The sequence below is a fragment of the Colobus angolensis genome, unplaced genomic scaffold (genome assembly GCF_000951035.1).
Source record: "Colobus angolensis palliatus isolate OR3802 unplaced genomic scaffold, Cang.pa_1.0 Scaffold143, whole genome shotgun sequence".
In the NCBI taxonomy this organism is placed as follows: domain Eukaryota; kingdom Metazoa; phylum Chordata; class Mammalia; order Primates; family Cercopithecidae; genus Colobus; species Colobus angolensis.
In genome coordinates, this window is record NW_012114522.1 from 2,188,591 (window position 1) to 2,203,129 (window position 14,539).

The 14,539-nt window shown below is 57.1% G+C and overlaps 1 protein-coding gene across 1 annotated transcript in view; it reads right to left on the reverse strand.

Annotated features, from left to right (window-relative positions):
- Positions 1 to 3,815: 3,815 nt before the first annotated feature.
- Positions 3,816 to 14,539, reverse strand: part of SORCS2 (sortilin-related VPS10 domain containing receptor 2) — a gene marked incomplete at its 5' end in the record, with an annotated part of 563,000 nt that continues 552,276 nt past the window's right edge. The window contains 4 exons of the mRNA XM_011935447.1: positions 3,816 to 5,230; positions 8,315 to 8,418; positions 11,099 to 11,201; positions 12,094 to 12,193. Coding sequence (XP_011790837.1) covers positions 5,166 to 5,230; positions 8,315 to 8,418; positions 11,099 to 11,201; positions 12,094 to 12,193 — 372 coding nt within the window. The remainder of the gene's footprint in view (positions 5,231 to 8,314; positions 8,419 to 11,098; positions 11,202 to 12,093; positions 12,194 to 14,539) is intronic.

Consider the following 14,539-nt stretch of genomic DNA (forward strand, 5'->3'; position numbering starts at 1 on the left):
AATCTTCCATCATCAGGCATTTCTGTTTCCCCCGCTGAACCAAAGGACTGAGCGTGTCAGATCTTTGAGGTGATACAACATGTCGTGATACATGTTACATGATACATGTCCATGACATCACATGTTTCTCTCTGTTCCTTTGACATGTGTTGTTTCCCAAATGACTCTGGACACTAAATTCAAGGCTACCTCAAATTTGGGGTTTAGCTGGAGCTGTCAGGCAATGCCCCATATTTCAGTTAAAAGTTGTTGCCCCCTTCCCAACCACCTGGGATGTCTTGGTCTCCTCATCTGTGACCTGGCTGCTTGTACCTGCCCTGTCTACATGAAGCTCAGATTGGAGAAGAGGCCAAACAGCATCGTGTGGGATGCTAAAAATGCAGAGCCAATGGGCATGCTTTGCTGCTGTCATCCGAACAGGTGACGCCTCCATTAGCTCCATCACTTGAATAGGTGACGCCTTCGTCAGCTCTGTCATCTGAACAGGTGATGCCTCCCTTAGCTCCATCATCTGAAACGGTGACACCTCTGTTAGCTCTGTCATCTGAACAGGTGACGCCTCCATTAGGTCCGTCATCCAAACAGGTGACATCTTTGTTAGCTCCATCACTTGAACAGGTGACACCTTCGATAGCTCTGTCATCTGAACAGGTGATGCCTCCCTTAGCTCCATCATCTGAAAAGGTGATACCTCTGTTAGCTCCATCATCTGAACAGGTGAAGCCTCCATTAGCTCCGTCATCCAAACAGGTGACATCTTTGTTAGCTCCGTCACTTGAACAGGTGACACCTTCGATAGCTCTGTCATCTGAACAGGTGATGCCTCCCTTAGCTCCATCATCTGAAAAGGTGACACCTCTGTTAGCTCCGTCATCTGAACAGGTGACGCCTCCATTAGCTCCGTCATCCAAACAGGTGACATCTTTGTTAGCTCCATCACTTGAACAGGTGACACCTTCAATAGCTCTGTCATCTGAACAGGTGATGCCTCCCTTAGTTCCATCATCTGAAACGGTGACACCTCTGTTAGCTCTGTCATCCGAACAGGTGACGCCTCCATTAGCTCCATCATCCAAACAGGTGACATCTTCGTTAGCTCCATCATGGTCCTTCCCGTTGTCTAGACATGGCCTCCTGCCACCAGCTGGGGAGATTATTCCAGCAAAGGTTCCAGATGGATGCTGTGGGAACATGAAGCCTTCACCACACTCACTAGCTTTTCCCAGGGAGAAGACACTCACAGAGTCTGGCACACTAAAGTGGGAATGGAAATTGTCAAACAGGGTGGCTGAGGGATTCTCACTTCCTCCCTGAGTCCTGGCAGTCAGCACAAGGGAATCAAATGGTCACACTGCTCTGTTCACACTCTTTCTCTTTGTCCCTGGTCACACACAAGCACACACACACACCCCCTGCTGGCCTCTGTACTGCACCAACCCGGGTCATCCAGCTCCTTTCCATCTTCTCAAGAGCTCTTCCACTCATCCTGTGCCCGGCTCAATCGTGGCTTTGGACTGGGGATTTTTAGCTGGGCCAGGTCCTCCCTGGTTGAGCTGTGCAGTCATCGTCCACCTCACCCAGCCTGAGTCTCCTTCAAGGCCCAGGGGCCTGGTCGCATCCATTTGCTGCCCCAGGCCCTGAGCTGAGCCCAGGGCCTGGCACAAGTTCAAAGAGGCATCAGATCTGGCAGGAAGTTGATGCTGAAAACCACAGTTTTTACTCCACAAGAACATGTCATGGCTCAGAGAAGGAGGTAGATGTGCGTGTGTGTGTGTGTGTGTGTGTGTGTGTGTGTGTGTGTTTGAGGGGTGCCGCTCTACCACACCTTAGTGGGTCTATTTCATCCCCGCAAACTGGACATGGTTCAGCGGTCACACCTGGGGGCAATTCCCTGCTCCCTACCCTGCGCTGACTTGTGTGCAAGAATCGCCATCACTCCACGCTATGAAAAGAATGCCTTGTTTTATTACTGCTCTTAAAATACTTTCACGTGCAAGTTGACCATATTTGGGACAACGGCTGAGGCTCACTGGGATGCCAGGGCGTCTGCTGTCAGCCCCTTGCCAGCTCTCTCCCCCTGAGCAGCCACTAGGCAATTGCAACCTCATTCTTCCCAGAAATGGCTTGGGGACCACTTAGTGAATGTGAACACATCTGCAAAGTATGTTCATCCATCTCTCTCTCTCTCTTTAATCATGTAAGACAAGAGTGAGAAGAAAGAGTGTTCTTTTCCAGCTATTACAGTTGAAGTTTCAGAGAAGGTGTGGACACTCAGTCACTAGCTATAGTGAATGCACAGTTTTTGAGGCTGGAGCATCCATTGGGATAGACAAGTCCATGCCTCCTTCTGTCAACTCAAAGACTAAAGCAAACGGTATTTCAGAAATAAAGGAGTCCCATCAGCTGTGGGACGGTGCTGCACCACCTCCAGGCCCTCAGCCTCTGGGGCTCTCTGCTTCTCTTCTAGAAAATTGGCCAACACTTCTGGTTCCCCTTCTGCTGGCCTTGAGTGACAGAATGAGCCCACATGTGTGAAAGTGCTTGAGAGCCGACCGGGGAGATCATTACTTTGAAGGCCACTGCCATGTGCAGCCTCCTCCAACGTCCCAACGTGTAGGGCCTGGTCCTTGTCCCTCGCACGAGGTCCTCAGCCACCTCACCTCTGGGACTATGATCCTAGGGGCCTGTGTGTGCGCCCACGTGCATTTCGGGAAGTGAGGAAAGTATCTTCACAATGAGGCAAAAGCTGATCAAATTCATTTAATCTTTGTTAAAAGCATCACAAATGATTCATCGATTTTTAAAAAGGGAAAATAAGAAGGAATGCTTTGTCTCTTTGTTATGTGCATGGCAGCTGATGGCCTTGCTCCCAGGTGCCCGTGTCTACCTGAACGTCAAATATGCAGGCCCTTGAATTACAACCAGGGACAGCCACGGGCCCACGCCTCGATCTCCATGGGTACACAGACGGGAGCGTATCGGGCTGTTTCAGATGCCACCTCCTTCCCAGGTGCTTGGGTCCACATGCCCAAAATGTTCTTAATAGAAATATTAACATAAAATACAGGAAAAGCACAAATAACTAAGGGGAAAACCCTACCCAAACAGTTGAGAGAATTAAACGGAGTGGTCAAGGAAGGCCAGAGACCTCGAGTGGCTACCGCAGGCACTGTGAGCGAAGGGGGAGGGCGGTTCCCAGGGTTCCATGTTGCCCGTGGGCCCCGGGCCTGCACTGTGCTCGCCATGGCTGTCCCTGTGTGCCTGACGCTCGCAGGCGGCCTGCTGGCCAGGGACAGTTGTGAGTGGGGTGGCCGGCAGGATGAAAGTCCCTGCAAAGGCGTCCTTGCAGACTGCAAGCAGGGGACTGGGGGCTGTGGCAAGGTCCCAGAGAGTCATGACCCGTGTCCCGGATCCCATCTCCAGGAGGACCTTGAGGACAACTTGGAGGGCCGCCTCTGGCGGGGGGCAGGGGTGGAGGGGGTGCAAGAGCCCCAGGTGGGCAGGCAGGATGGGGAGAGAGCTTTGGGTCTGGGGGGCAGGTAGCAGGGTGGGGGACACCTCCACGCCTGTGTAGCCCAGGCTGCTCCCCTTGTCCTGTGGCCTCGGACGTCCCCCAGCCCAGGGACATGAGGCTCCAGTCTCCATAGGTGGCTTACTCAACAAGGAGCAGACGCCTCCTCCCCACCGGCCACTGTTTGGGGCGTGAAGATTCACCCCTGGGCTTACCCCTCTAATGGACCATGTTTCTTTTCTAGGGAAAACGGGGTAATACCCCCAAGCTCAGACATGGTGCATGGGAGAACGTCTGCACCTTCATTCGGATTCACCCCCAGCCAGTGCGTACCAGCCTGGGCTCTGGCGTTCTCCCCTTCCGAAGGGGAGGCCACGGTCATCTGAGAGCCCTGCCAGAGAGGAGGGGGAGGATGGGGAGGAGGAAGGGGCTACTGACTTCCCATTTCAAGGCAAAAGGTGACCCCCCCCCACCCCCCATATTCCTATGTGTAGACTTACACTAACATCCCTGATTCTAGGAAACTCGGCGGGGGTATGGAGACCGCACCACACAGGGGAGCAGAGGGCTGGGTTCGGGGCCACCTCTGCTGTGACCCTGCTGTGACCTTCAGTCACTCTCCTCCCTGGGCCTCAGCTTCCCCTTCTTGAAAATGAGGGGCACCCTGATGGCCCTTCCAACCCTGCCATCCTCAGCGTCTCCCAGCTGGGTTTCCACCAGGGTCCCTTCGCCTACAAGGAACTGCAGCAAACTCGTGCATCCAGAGCCGTCTCCACCACCCACCTTTCTGGGGGCTTCTGGCTCCTTCTAGAGCCCAGAACGGTGGGAGAGGAGCCATCAGGTGGGAGAAGCCTGTAAGATGGTGCTGCTTGGTGGCAGGAGTGAGGAACCATGGGCACTGGGCCCTGAGCCCACCCCACCCCATCTGCCCTAGGGAGAACCAGGGAGAGAGCTGCTGCCCCTTTGGGCAGAGGAGGCACCCTGGGCACTCAGGGAAAGGGGCGCCCGAGTACAGGGCTCTGACAGAGCAACCCCCGTGGCTACCGCCGGCTATAAAGACGGAGAGTGAGACACCCCCACCACCACCAACAGCTACCTAGAGAGGCATTTACACAGCTGCAGTTCCCAGCCGGAGGGCAGGGGGCCCTGGAGGGTGGTGTGGTGCTAGGAGGGCCTGGCTCCCGGACTCCCACAGAGGGACTGGGCGGCCGCACAGGTGGGAGTGAAGAAGCAAAGTCAGGGAGGCCCCGGCCTCTGTGGGGAAGGAGCCCGCAGCACAGTGTCTGAACGGGTCCACAGCTCTTGCAGCCCGAGGTATTGGGCGGGGTCCAGGATGACCAGCCTCAGCCCAGAGAAGTCAGGCCTCGGCCTGAGTGACAGCACGTGGGGCGGCCGTGTGTGGGGTCTGGGGGCAGAACCTGCCCGAGTCAGGCCTGGTGTCCCATAGGGGCAGGGCCATGTCCGGGGGGTCCCGTGGGCCCCCGTGGGCCTGGGCGGGCTTCGACTTATCAGAGGGGGTGGTGCCTGTCGCCTGGTGTGGGGACGACTCGGGGAGGGGGCTTTCCGCAGGTCTCTGAGGGGCGCCAGTCCAGCCGCCGGCTTCACTGGTGGTTCCGTGCCCTCCGTGGGTGAAACGACGGATGCTGGGGCGGCATCAGCTCACCAGGTAGCTGTGCATCTCTCGGGAGTTGATGCTCAGGACCACGCCCGAGTGGTTGCCTAGGAAACAGAAGAGACGCAGGTCCAGTGAGCACAAGCCCTCGGCCCGGGCTGGAGATGGGGCCACGGGGGCCACGGTGGTGGCCTCAGCCAGCGCCTCGAGCCAACGTGCAGTGGGGCCTCCCTGGGTTCCTTCAGCCCGTGCAGGTGCAGGCGGGTCTCCACGGTTCCTAGGTGGGTGCCTGAGGAATGGACTCTCTCAGAGCCATCACAAGCAGTGGGCCCCAGAGGGCCTGAGAGGTGAGGCCCAGGCCGGCCCCAGCCCGCCACAGCCACTGACCTGCGTGGGGGTCGCCCCCGGCATCCGCAGCAAGGGGGTGCGAGAAGGGCTGAGGCTCCGCCCCCTCCTGGCAGTGGGCACTGCAGGGCGTAGAGTGGCGAGGCCCCGGGAGGCGAGAGTGGGAGAGAGGGGGGCATAGGGATGTCAGTGCCAAGGGGTGATCCAGTGCATCCCGGGTGGGGGCTGGTTGGGAGACAAGGGGATGGGTCGAGGACCCAGGACCCAGAGCTGCCCTGCCTCAAGGGCACCGGGAGACACGGCTGGGAGCACCCGCTGCACAGCCCAGCCACACCTGAGTCCTCGTGTGAGTCCTCGCCCGTCCTTCACCTGGCTGGGCCCTGACTTCGTCATCTCTAATGTGAGGGTCAATCACACCCCTCAAAGGACTGTCGTGGGTTAGACGGGGAAGTGTGGCTGCTGCACTGGCAAGGGCGGCGTGGACCAAGGGCTTGGCTGCACGAATCTTACTACCCCACTAGGATTACTCTTTAGGGGCTTGGAAGCAAACAGCCTTCGGGGGCTGGGAAGCCGAGCCCTGTATTCCTGAGACCCTGTGCCCTCTGTCCACTTGAGAAGGCCTGGGTTCTCTCAGGACCTCACAGCTGCCTCCATCATGGGGGTGAGCATGGGGGTGACGCCGCCTGCAGGAGGGGGAGCTCCAAGGCCACCTCCTGCCCTGGCAGGAGCAAGACCAGTGGAGGGGTCTTTAGAGTCATACGCCGCTCACCCATGGCCTGGGGCCTTCGGGGGCGACACAGCTGTACAGTCACTGAGTCAGGCTTGAGCCCGGCTCCACCTCCTGTCACTTAGCGACCTGGGGAGGTTGAGTAACAGCTCTGAGCCTCAGCTTTCTCATCTGTGCAGTGGATGCAATGTCGACGTCTGCCTCAGGGAAGTCAGATGGTGTCTGGGAGGCGCTGAGCTGGGGCCTGACACAGAGCGAGCGCTCAGTGAAGTACATGGTTCCCATGATGTTTCCAAGGCTACGGATGCATCGCACCAAGAGGAACCCACCTGGGCTGGCGATGCTGGAGACAAGAGACCCCCACCGAGGTTGGAGCAGACAGTCCTGGGGAGGGGCTGGAGACAGCACAGGGGAGGCAGAGAGGGACCGTGGCCAGTCCCTAACCCCTCTCAAGAGAGTGTGAAGGTCCCAGGCTTTGGAGTCTGACTGGCCGGGATCTAGCTCCAAGGTCAGCCAGTGGTTGGCCGAGGCCGGGGCAAGCGACTTCTCCTTTTTGAGCCTCACGTTCAATAATTTGCAGAGTAGGGACAGTGGTTTCCGCCGCTCACGTTCTGAGGACGTCCTGGATGCAGGGTGTGAGTGATGCTCCAAGCCGGATCCTCAGAACAGCAGCGGGAGCAGCTGGGGGTGCCGAGACCTCTGTGGCTTCCTGTGTGTCGTCCTCTGCTCCGGAAGCTACCGCAGAACCCCCCAGCAACGGTGAGAGGTGTGTGCCGACATCATCATAAAATCAGGCCCAGACGGGGATTGTTAAAAGAGAACAGGAACCACAGGGGAGAAGCCGGGTCCCTGGGGTCTGCCAAGACGTGAGTTCCAGCTCTGTTCCCCACTAGCTGTGACCTTGGGCAAGGACAGTCCCTGTCCCTGCAGTTCTATGTCCTCAGCCCTAGGGAAGAGCCCGCCTCCTTGGCTGCTGCTCAGCTGAGACAGGCATGGAAAGTGCCCACACTGCCCGGCTGCACTTGCCCGACACGGCACACAGGGCTGGTGCCACGGCTCTGGCACAGGCTCCCAGCCCTCTGGCAAGTCTCAGAGCCTCCTGGGCCTCAGTTTACCCCCCATCCAGAGGAAGAGCTGTAGTGCCTGTTGTGCTGGATGGCATCACGCTCTGACTGCAGCTGAGGGGTGGAGTCTGTGCCCCCTCCCCTCAAACGTGAACAGGGCAAGACACAAGTGACAAGGTATGACTTCAAGGCCAGGCCCTGAAGCAGGTGTGGCTCCTGCCTGGACGCCTCATTCCACATGCTCTTGGAAGTCAGCCACCATGCTGGGAGGAAGCCCAAGCCACACGACGAGACCATGTGCAGGTGTCCCGCTCGATGGCCCAGGTGAGGGGTTAGCTGACTGCCTGCCTGCATGAATTGCCGGCCGTCTGAGTGAGGCAGCCTTTGAGATGATCACTGCACCAGCTATTGACTGCAGCCTCATGAGAGACCCTGATAGCGAGCAGCCCGGCTGAGCCTCCAGACAGCGGAAGAGAAAACGGCCATAAACGATGCTACCACTGAGGTGGGTGGTTTGTCATGCAGCCGTAGATGACTTGACTGGTCTTCTCGCCCTGGGCATGATCACATCAGTGGAAATGCTTCGTAAACTGTAAAGTGCGGTGCCGCAGGTCCAGGTGTGGGATGTTCCCTAAATCACCACCGCAGTGAAGGGGAGGACTGGGAGTGCCGAGGGAGCGGCTGTGGGAGAAAGGCCTCCCACATCCTGAGGCCAGAGTCAGGCTTCCTTTCAAAGCCAGCCCTGTTTCCTGTCCTTTCCCTGCCTCGATTGGGCTGTCGGGGGCTGTTTGGTCATTGCCAGGGATGGGGCCCTCAGCATCCACAGGTCTTGGATTTCATTTCTGGGGGCAGCCCTGAGAGGTCGCGTCATCCCCTCATCAGATGGAGGGGACACAGTGGGCCCGACTGACCCAGCAAGGTCTGCTGGACCAGGGTCCTGTGCGTTTTGCTGGCCGCAGTGGCCCAGCGGGGTGGCCTGTGGGAGGGTGGGGTGGGTTTGGGGCGGACGTTACCTAGAGTCTGCGAGTCGAGATCATCATCTATAAACTCCTCACCCTGGGCAGCGCCCTGGACGTCCTCACTGTGACTCACGGGGCTGGTCATCTCCTGTTCCTTCTCGTTGTGCATTTGGGCGTACACGGTCCTGCCCGGCCGTTTCCTGCTGGACAGAGGCGAGGGCGGCTCAGACTGGTGCGGCTTCCCAGGCCGCCTGTCCCTGGAGCCTTCTGCGGGCCGCCTGGCCACATCGAGTGTGGTGCACGGTGCCCACAGCACTCCAGAGGTGCCTATCCCAGCCCCAAGTCTTGCCTCCTGCCCCATCTCTGCTCAAAGCCACTTCCTCCCGGAAGCCCTCGCTCCTGTGTGCTCCCTGGGCCCTGGGATTCCCTCTGCCCTGACACACTGGGTGATCACTGTGTATCTGTCATCTCCCCTAGGAAGCGAAGCACGGGCGTGTTGCAGGGAAAAGGCCTTATATCCTCTTTCCCCCCAACCCCCACGCCTGGCCACCCTGCCACTGGGCTGGGCACACATTCCCACAGGAGGCACGAGCCGGCCCAGCTCTGAGAGGCACTTGCTGAGCCCCGTCCAGGTGTCCTGGGGAAGTGCTGTCCTCGATTTCCCAGTGAGGAAAGGGAGAGGGTGGGCACAGCCCCGCTGCCTCCACTGGGACCAGGATCAGGACCCGTGGTGGGCCAGGCTCCTTCGTGCACAACACCCCACTTAGTCCCATCAAAACCCAGGGCCAGGGTCCCATTTCACAGATGAGGGGACGGAGACTCAGTGGGAGAGGGGGACTTTCTCAGATGCAGTTGATGAACACCACCAGCCCTCTGGAAACACTTTGACGGCAGGATGGGGTGGGGTGTGACCTGTGACTAGCTCTGAGGGTGACAGAAGGTGGCCAGTATCACCTACAGGCTGCAACACTTCACCACTGGATTAAAATGCTCAAAGCAGCCCTGCTCCCTCAGTCTAGAGCCTTGAGAGATGAGGGCCAAGCCCCTGCTGGGCCTCAGGGACAGGTGGCTGACGGCTTTGACCGGGTTGTCAGTGCTGCCCAGCCCAGCCCATGAGTAAGCCAGGAGCTCGCAGGGGTGCAGGCTGCACCAGAGCCTAAAGCCTCAGGCTGCTAGGGCTAAATGGGGCGTTGCTCTGTTGTGAGATGGAGCCTCGAAGTACATTGGGCACTTCCGCCTATGCCCAATACATTCAAGCTCCCAGAGCTTGGAGTCACACCCTGGGGCTTGTCAGCACCAACTTTCAGCTGCTTTTCTTTCCAGGGCAGTGAGGGGCCTGGCTTCAGGACCTGAAAGCCTGGGCTCAAAGGCCGCCCCTGCCACCTCCTTGCTGTGACAAACCCCACTTGCAGTGGCCATGGGATACAGGTTAGGGAGAGAGCACACGGGAAGGAGGTGGGATCCTGGCCTGGGCACCTGGTAGAGGACAGTGTCATTTGCTCAGCACCAGCTTTAGGGGAAGAGGATGCTGAGTTTGATTTGAATTTGCAGTGCCTATGGAACCCCTGGACACACCTGTTGGGAAGCCAGTGCCTCTCTGAGTTTGGAATCTGGGAAAGACCACAGGACAGACCTTATTCTACTTCTTTGCCCCACAAACTCCTATTCATCCTTCAGGATCCCCACCAGAAGTCACTTCCTCAGGGAAGTCCTCCCAGATTCTCCAGTTCAGCTCTGAGTGCTGCAGGCCAACCCTTTGGGTAGAACTGAGTAATAAGGTGGGTAAGGAGCTCCTGGATGCGCTCCCAGACAGTCAGTGCTGTGTCCCAGTGCCTGGGCCAGCCTGTGGGGCGTACACATGAAACTACTACTCGAAAGACCCGCAGTGCATAAAACAGTGAGACCCAGGGCAGGAGGAGGGGTTGGGGGAGTCCAGGGCCCATGAAAGGCTGGGGTTTGGTGTCGAGGAAGGGCTCAAGCCTCCAAATAAGCCAAAAGGAAGGGGTGAGCTGTAGCCTTTGATGGTCCTCAAGGGTGACCCCGACGGGGAGACTGAGGCCGCCGGAGCTGAACCAGCAGGCAGGGGAGAAACAATAAGGGCCAAATCTGGGAGCCGTGTTTGCACGGAAGGAGTCTGGTGATGCCACTGTGTCACTGCTCATTCCAGGTTTAGCATCCAGGGAACTTTAGGTTGTCCAGCCCCTGTAGGGTGGCCATGACATGTCCCCGCATGGGGGGATCACACCCATTTCACAGCCAGGGAACAGGCTCAGAAGGAAAGAGAGGCACGAAAGCCCCTCCCAATAAACACTGTTCTTCCACCTCACCCCAGCCTCGGCACAAGCAGCTCCCTCATGGGGACACCCAGAGCCTTACCCCACAGGAGCGCCTGGCAGGAAGCTCAGCAGCTATCGGGCGCTCTCGGGGGGAGGGAAGGGATGGCCGGGCAGCCGAGGAAGCCTGGGATGCGGGCGGGCCTGGGTCAGGTCCCAGCTCTGAGGCTGGCTGGCTGTGTGACCTTGGGCACACTGCTCAACCTCTCTGAGCCCGGTTTCCTCATCTGTGAGATGGGCAGTGGTGTCCTTCCTGTGAGGTGGGTGGAGCTGAATGGGACGGTGGCCGGGATGTCCTGGGCAGAGTGGAGGAGTGGGTGTGCGATGCTCTCTGGGTTGCGAGTGGTGGCCGTCTCTTCCAGAGACCCCACAGGTGGTACAGAGCCAGGCAAGCACCTCCCACTGCAGCCCATCATAGGCACAAACTCTCACCACTCCCTTCTGAGGTCCTGCTGGGACCTTTTCTAGATCTGCCTGAGTGAGTTGGGCCTGGCAGCCTAAGCCCCATGGTCAGAGCCCAGCAGATGAGGGCAGCCAAGGGCCTTGCCTTTTGAACTTGTAGAGGATGAACGCTCCTGCCGCAAAGAGCCCGATGACAAACAGCACCACTACCGCCCAGTAGCCACCGCCGCCGCCCAGCTGCTCAGCACCTGCAAGCAAAGCAGTTGTCAGTGGAGGGCCACGGGCACCACCCATCCTTGTCCCATCCCCAGCCCATCCCGTCTGTTCCCCGCCCTTCCCCAGCCTGTCCCCCGTCCATTCCCAGCCTGTCCCTGCCCTTCCCCAGCCTGTCCCCTGCCCATCCCCAGCTTGTCCCCTGCCTGTCCCTGGCCCCTCTCCTGCCTGTCTTCAGCCCATTCCCATTCCCTCCCCAGCCCTTCCCCAGCCCGCTCCCGGCTCAACCCCTTCCTGTCCCCTGCCTGTCCCTGCCCGTCCCCTGCCTGTCCCTGCCTTTCCCTTGCCTGTCCCTGCCCCAGCCTCCTTGGTGTGGAGGCTGCTCCATGCCTGTGGCCAGCACTCCTGATGTGGCTGAGAGGGGCCAGAGGCCATAAAAGACCAGAAGTGCATCCTGTGTGGCCTTGGAGAAGTCCCTGCCCCTCGACCTGGCTCCCACTGGGGATGGAGGCTGTGGGCAGAGCTCCCCGGCCATGCTGATGCTGGTGTGGGGTGAACCTGCCACGTTGCAAGGGCACGGTATCTTCACAGAGCAGAGAAAAGCTCATCAGCTTCTGCAAAGGCTTTTGCCCCAAAGGGGAAAGGATGACTGATGACCGAGGAGACAGCTCTGTGGGTCAGGAAAGGGGCAGAGATTATCTGAGACCCGAAGCGTGGGTGTCAGGTAAGAGCAGTGCTCCATGGGACATCCGCGGAGGAGAGTGGGGCCCTGGGTCTAACCTGGGTGGGCTCTCAGTTCCATCAGAGGCGAACACCTACCAGGAGGGGGATACGGGCCATCTGCCTGAGGGCCCTGCAGGGACATGCCTTCTCCAGGGCCTGGATGCCTCCTCCACCTGTTCTGCAGGGGAGCTCCCCGTGGCTCACCTGTGCCTGTGTCCCTCAGGGCCACCAGGACTCGGACTCCGCCTCGCAGGAGGAAGGTGATCTTCTGTGCATTCAGCACCTGCTGGATGGCGGCGAGCCTCTGCAAGCACAGAGGGGACAGTGAGGGGGGCCTCCATGAGGGGGTCCTCTGCCAAAAGGGGAGGGGTATGGGATCCTCCTCCAGGAGGGGAGTGAGGGGTCTCCACGTGTTGGGGGGGTCTTCTACCAGGAGAAGAGTGAGGGGGTGTCCTCCACCAGCGGGGAGGGGAGCAAGGTCTGCTGGGATCCACCAGAGGGAGATGGGAGAGCTGGGTGGACAGGTGTGAGTCCTGCTTGGACCTTCTGGAGCCACGGGGCTGGGCGAGCTACCTGGCCTCACTGAGCCTCGGTGTCCTCCTTTGTACCATGGGAATAATCACCCACAAGGGAACTTGCATCAAGAACCATGGATGGGACACAAAGGTCACCCAGACATGGCTCTGCCCTTCAAGAGCTCTTGTTTTAGTTGGGAATGTAAAAGAGATACAGGCCATGGAGTGTGCCAAGTTGGGTGCTCCAGGAGGCTCCATCCCCCAGTGGTGGTCAGGGGAAGGCTTCCTGGAGGTGGAAGACCAAGAAGAGAATGAGACAGGGCAGGACAGGAGAATCAGACCCCCTGTCTGAGGGAGGGATACCCCAGGAGGTGGTGCTGGGTTGTAGGGTGAGGGATGCAGGGTCAGGGGCACCTATAGCTGGAGAGGCAGTGGCCAAAAGACAGTCAGCCTTGTGGGCCACGGGCATCCTCCTCCGGGGTCTGCGTGATGTGACAAATGTGTGAGGTGCCTGGCGCAGAGGAGTGCTCCCTCCTTGCCCCTCTCACTTCCTCCTGGCCTCCTCACTACTTCCTGGGTCTGAGTCATCACCCAGGGCTGGGTGAGCTCGGAGACCCGGCTGCCTTTCACAGCACTGGTCAGCTCTGCTATTTTGACAATAGCCATTCTAACAGGTGTGAGGCCATGTCTCACTGTGGCTTTAATGAGCATTTCCCTGATGGTTTGAGATGGTGAGCATGTTTTTCACATACCTGTTGGCCATCTGTGTCTCCCTTTGAGAAATGTCTACTTGGCTCCTTTGCCCGTTTTTTAATCGGGTCACTTGTTTTCTGGCTACGGAGTTGGGTTTCTTTTTTTTTTTTTTTTTTTTTGAGACGGAGTCTCGCTCTGTCACCCAGGCTGGAGTGTAGTGGCCGGATCTCGGCTCACTGCAAGCTCCGCCTCCCAGGTTTACGCCATTCTCCTGCCTCAGCCTCCCGAGTAGCTGGGACTACAGGCGCCCGCGACCTCGCCCGGCTAGTTTTTTGTATTTTTTAGTAGAGACGGGGTTTCACTGTGTTAGCCAGGATGGTCTCGATCTCCTGACCTCGTGATCCACCCGTCTCGGCCTCCCAAAGTGCTGGGATTACAGGCTTGAGCCACCGCGCCCGGCCAAGAGTTGGGTTTCTTACGTATTCTGCATGTGAACCCCTTGTCAGAGGCATGCTTCATGAATCTTTTCTCCGATTCTGTGGGTCATCTCTTCACTCCACTGACAGTTTCTCTGGCTGTGCAAGGGTCTCTTGGTTTGACATCATCCCGTTTATCTGTTTTTGCCTTTGTTGCATGTACTTTTGGGATCATCTGCAAAACAGCATTGCTCAAACTGATGCATAGTTTTTCACTATGTTTTCTTTTGGTGTTTTTACAGATTCAGGTCTTACATTTGTCTTTAATCCACTCTGAGCTGGATGTTGTAGAGGGTGTAAGAATCTAATTGCATTCTTCTGCATGTGGATATTCAGTTTCCCAACAATATTTATGGAAGATATTCTCTTTTCTCCATTGTGTCTTCTTGACAGCTTTATTGAAAATCAATTGACCGTACATGTATGGATTTATTTCTGGGCTCTCTATTCTATTCCATGGGTCTATGTGTCTGTTTTTATGCCAGTACCATGCTGTTTGGATTACTGTAATTTTGTAGTGCATTTTGAAGCCAGGGACTGTGATGCTTCCAGCTTTTTTCTTTTTGCTCAAAATGGCTTTGGCTATTTCAGGCCTTTTGTGGTTTCATACAAATTTTAGGATTTTTTTCTATTTCTGTGAAAAATGTCATTGAAATTTTGATAGATCTTGCATTAAATCTGTACATCACTTTATGTAGTATGGACATCTTAATGATATAAATTCTTCTAATCCACGAACACAGGATATCTTTCCATCAATTTGTGTCTTCTTCAAATTCTTTCACTGGTGTTTTATGGTTTTTAGTGCACAAGTTTTTCACCTCCTTGGTTTAATTTGTTTCTAAGTTTTTCACAAGTTTTTCACGTCCTTGGTTCAATTTGTTCCTAAGTAGTTTATTTTACTTTTAATTTTTGATGCTATTGTTAGTGGATTGTTTTTTTGATTTCTTTTCCAGGTAGCTTGCT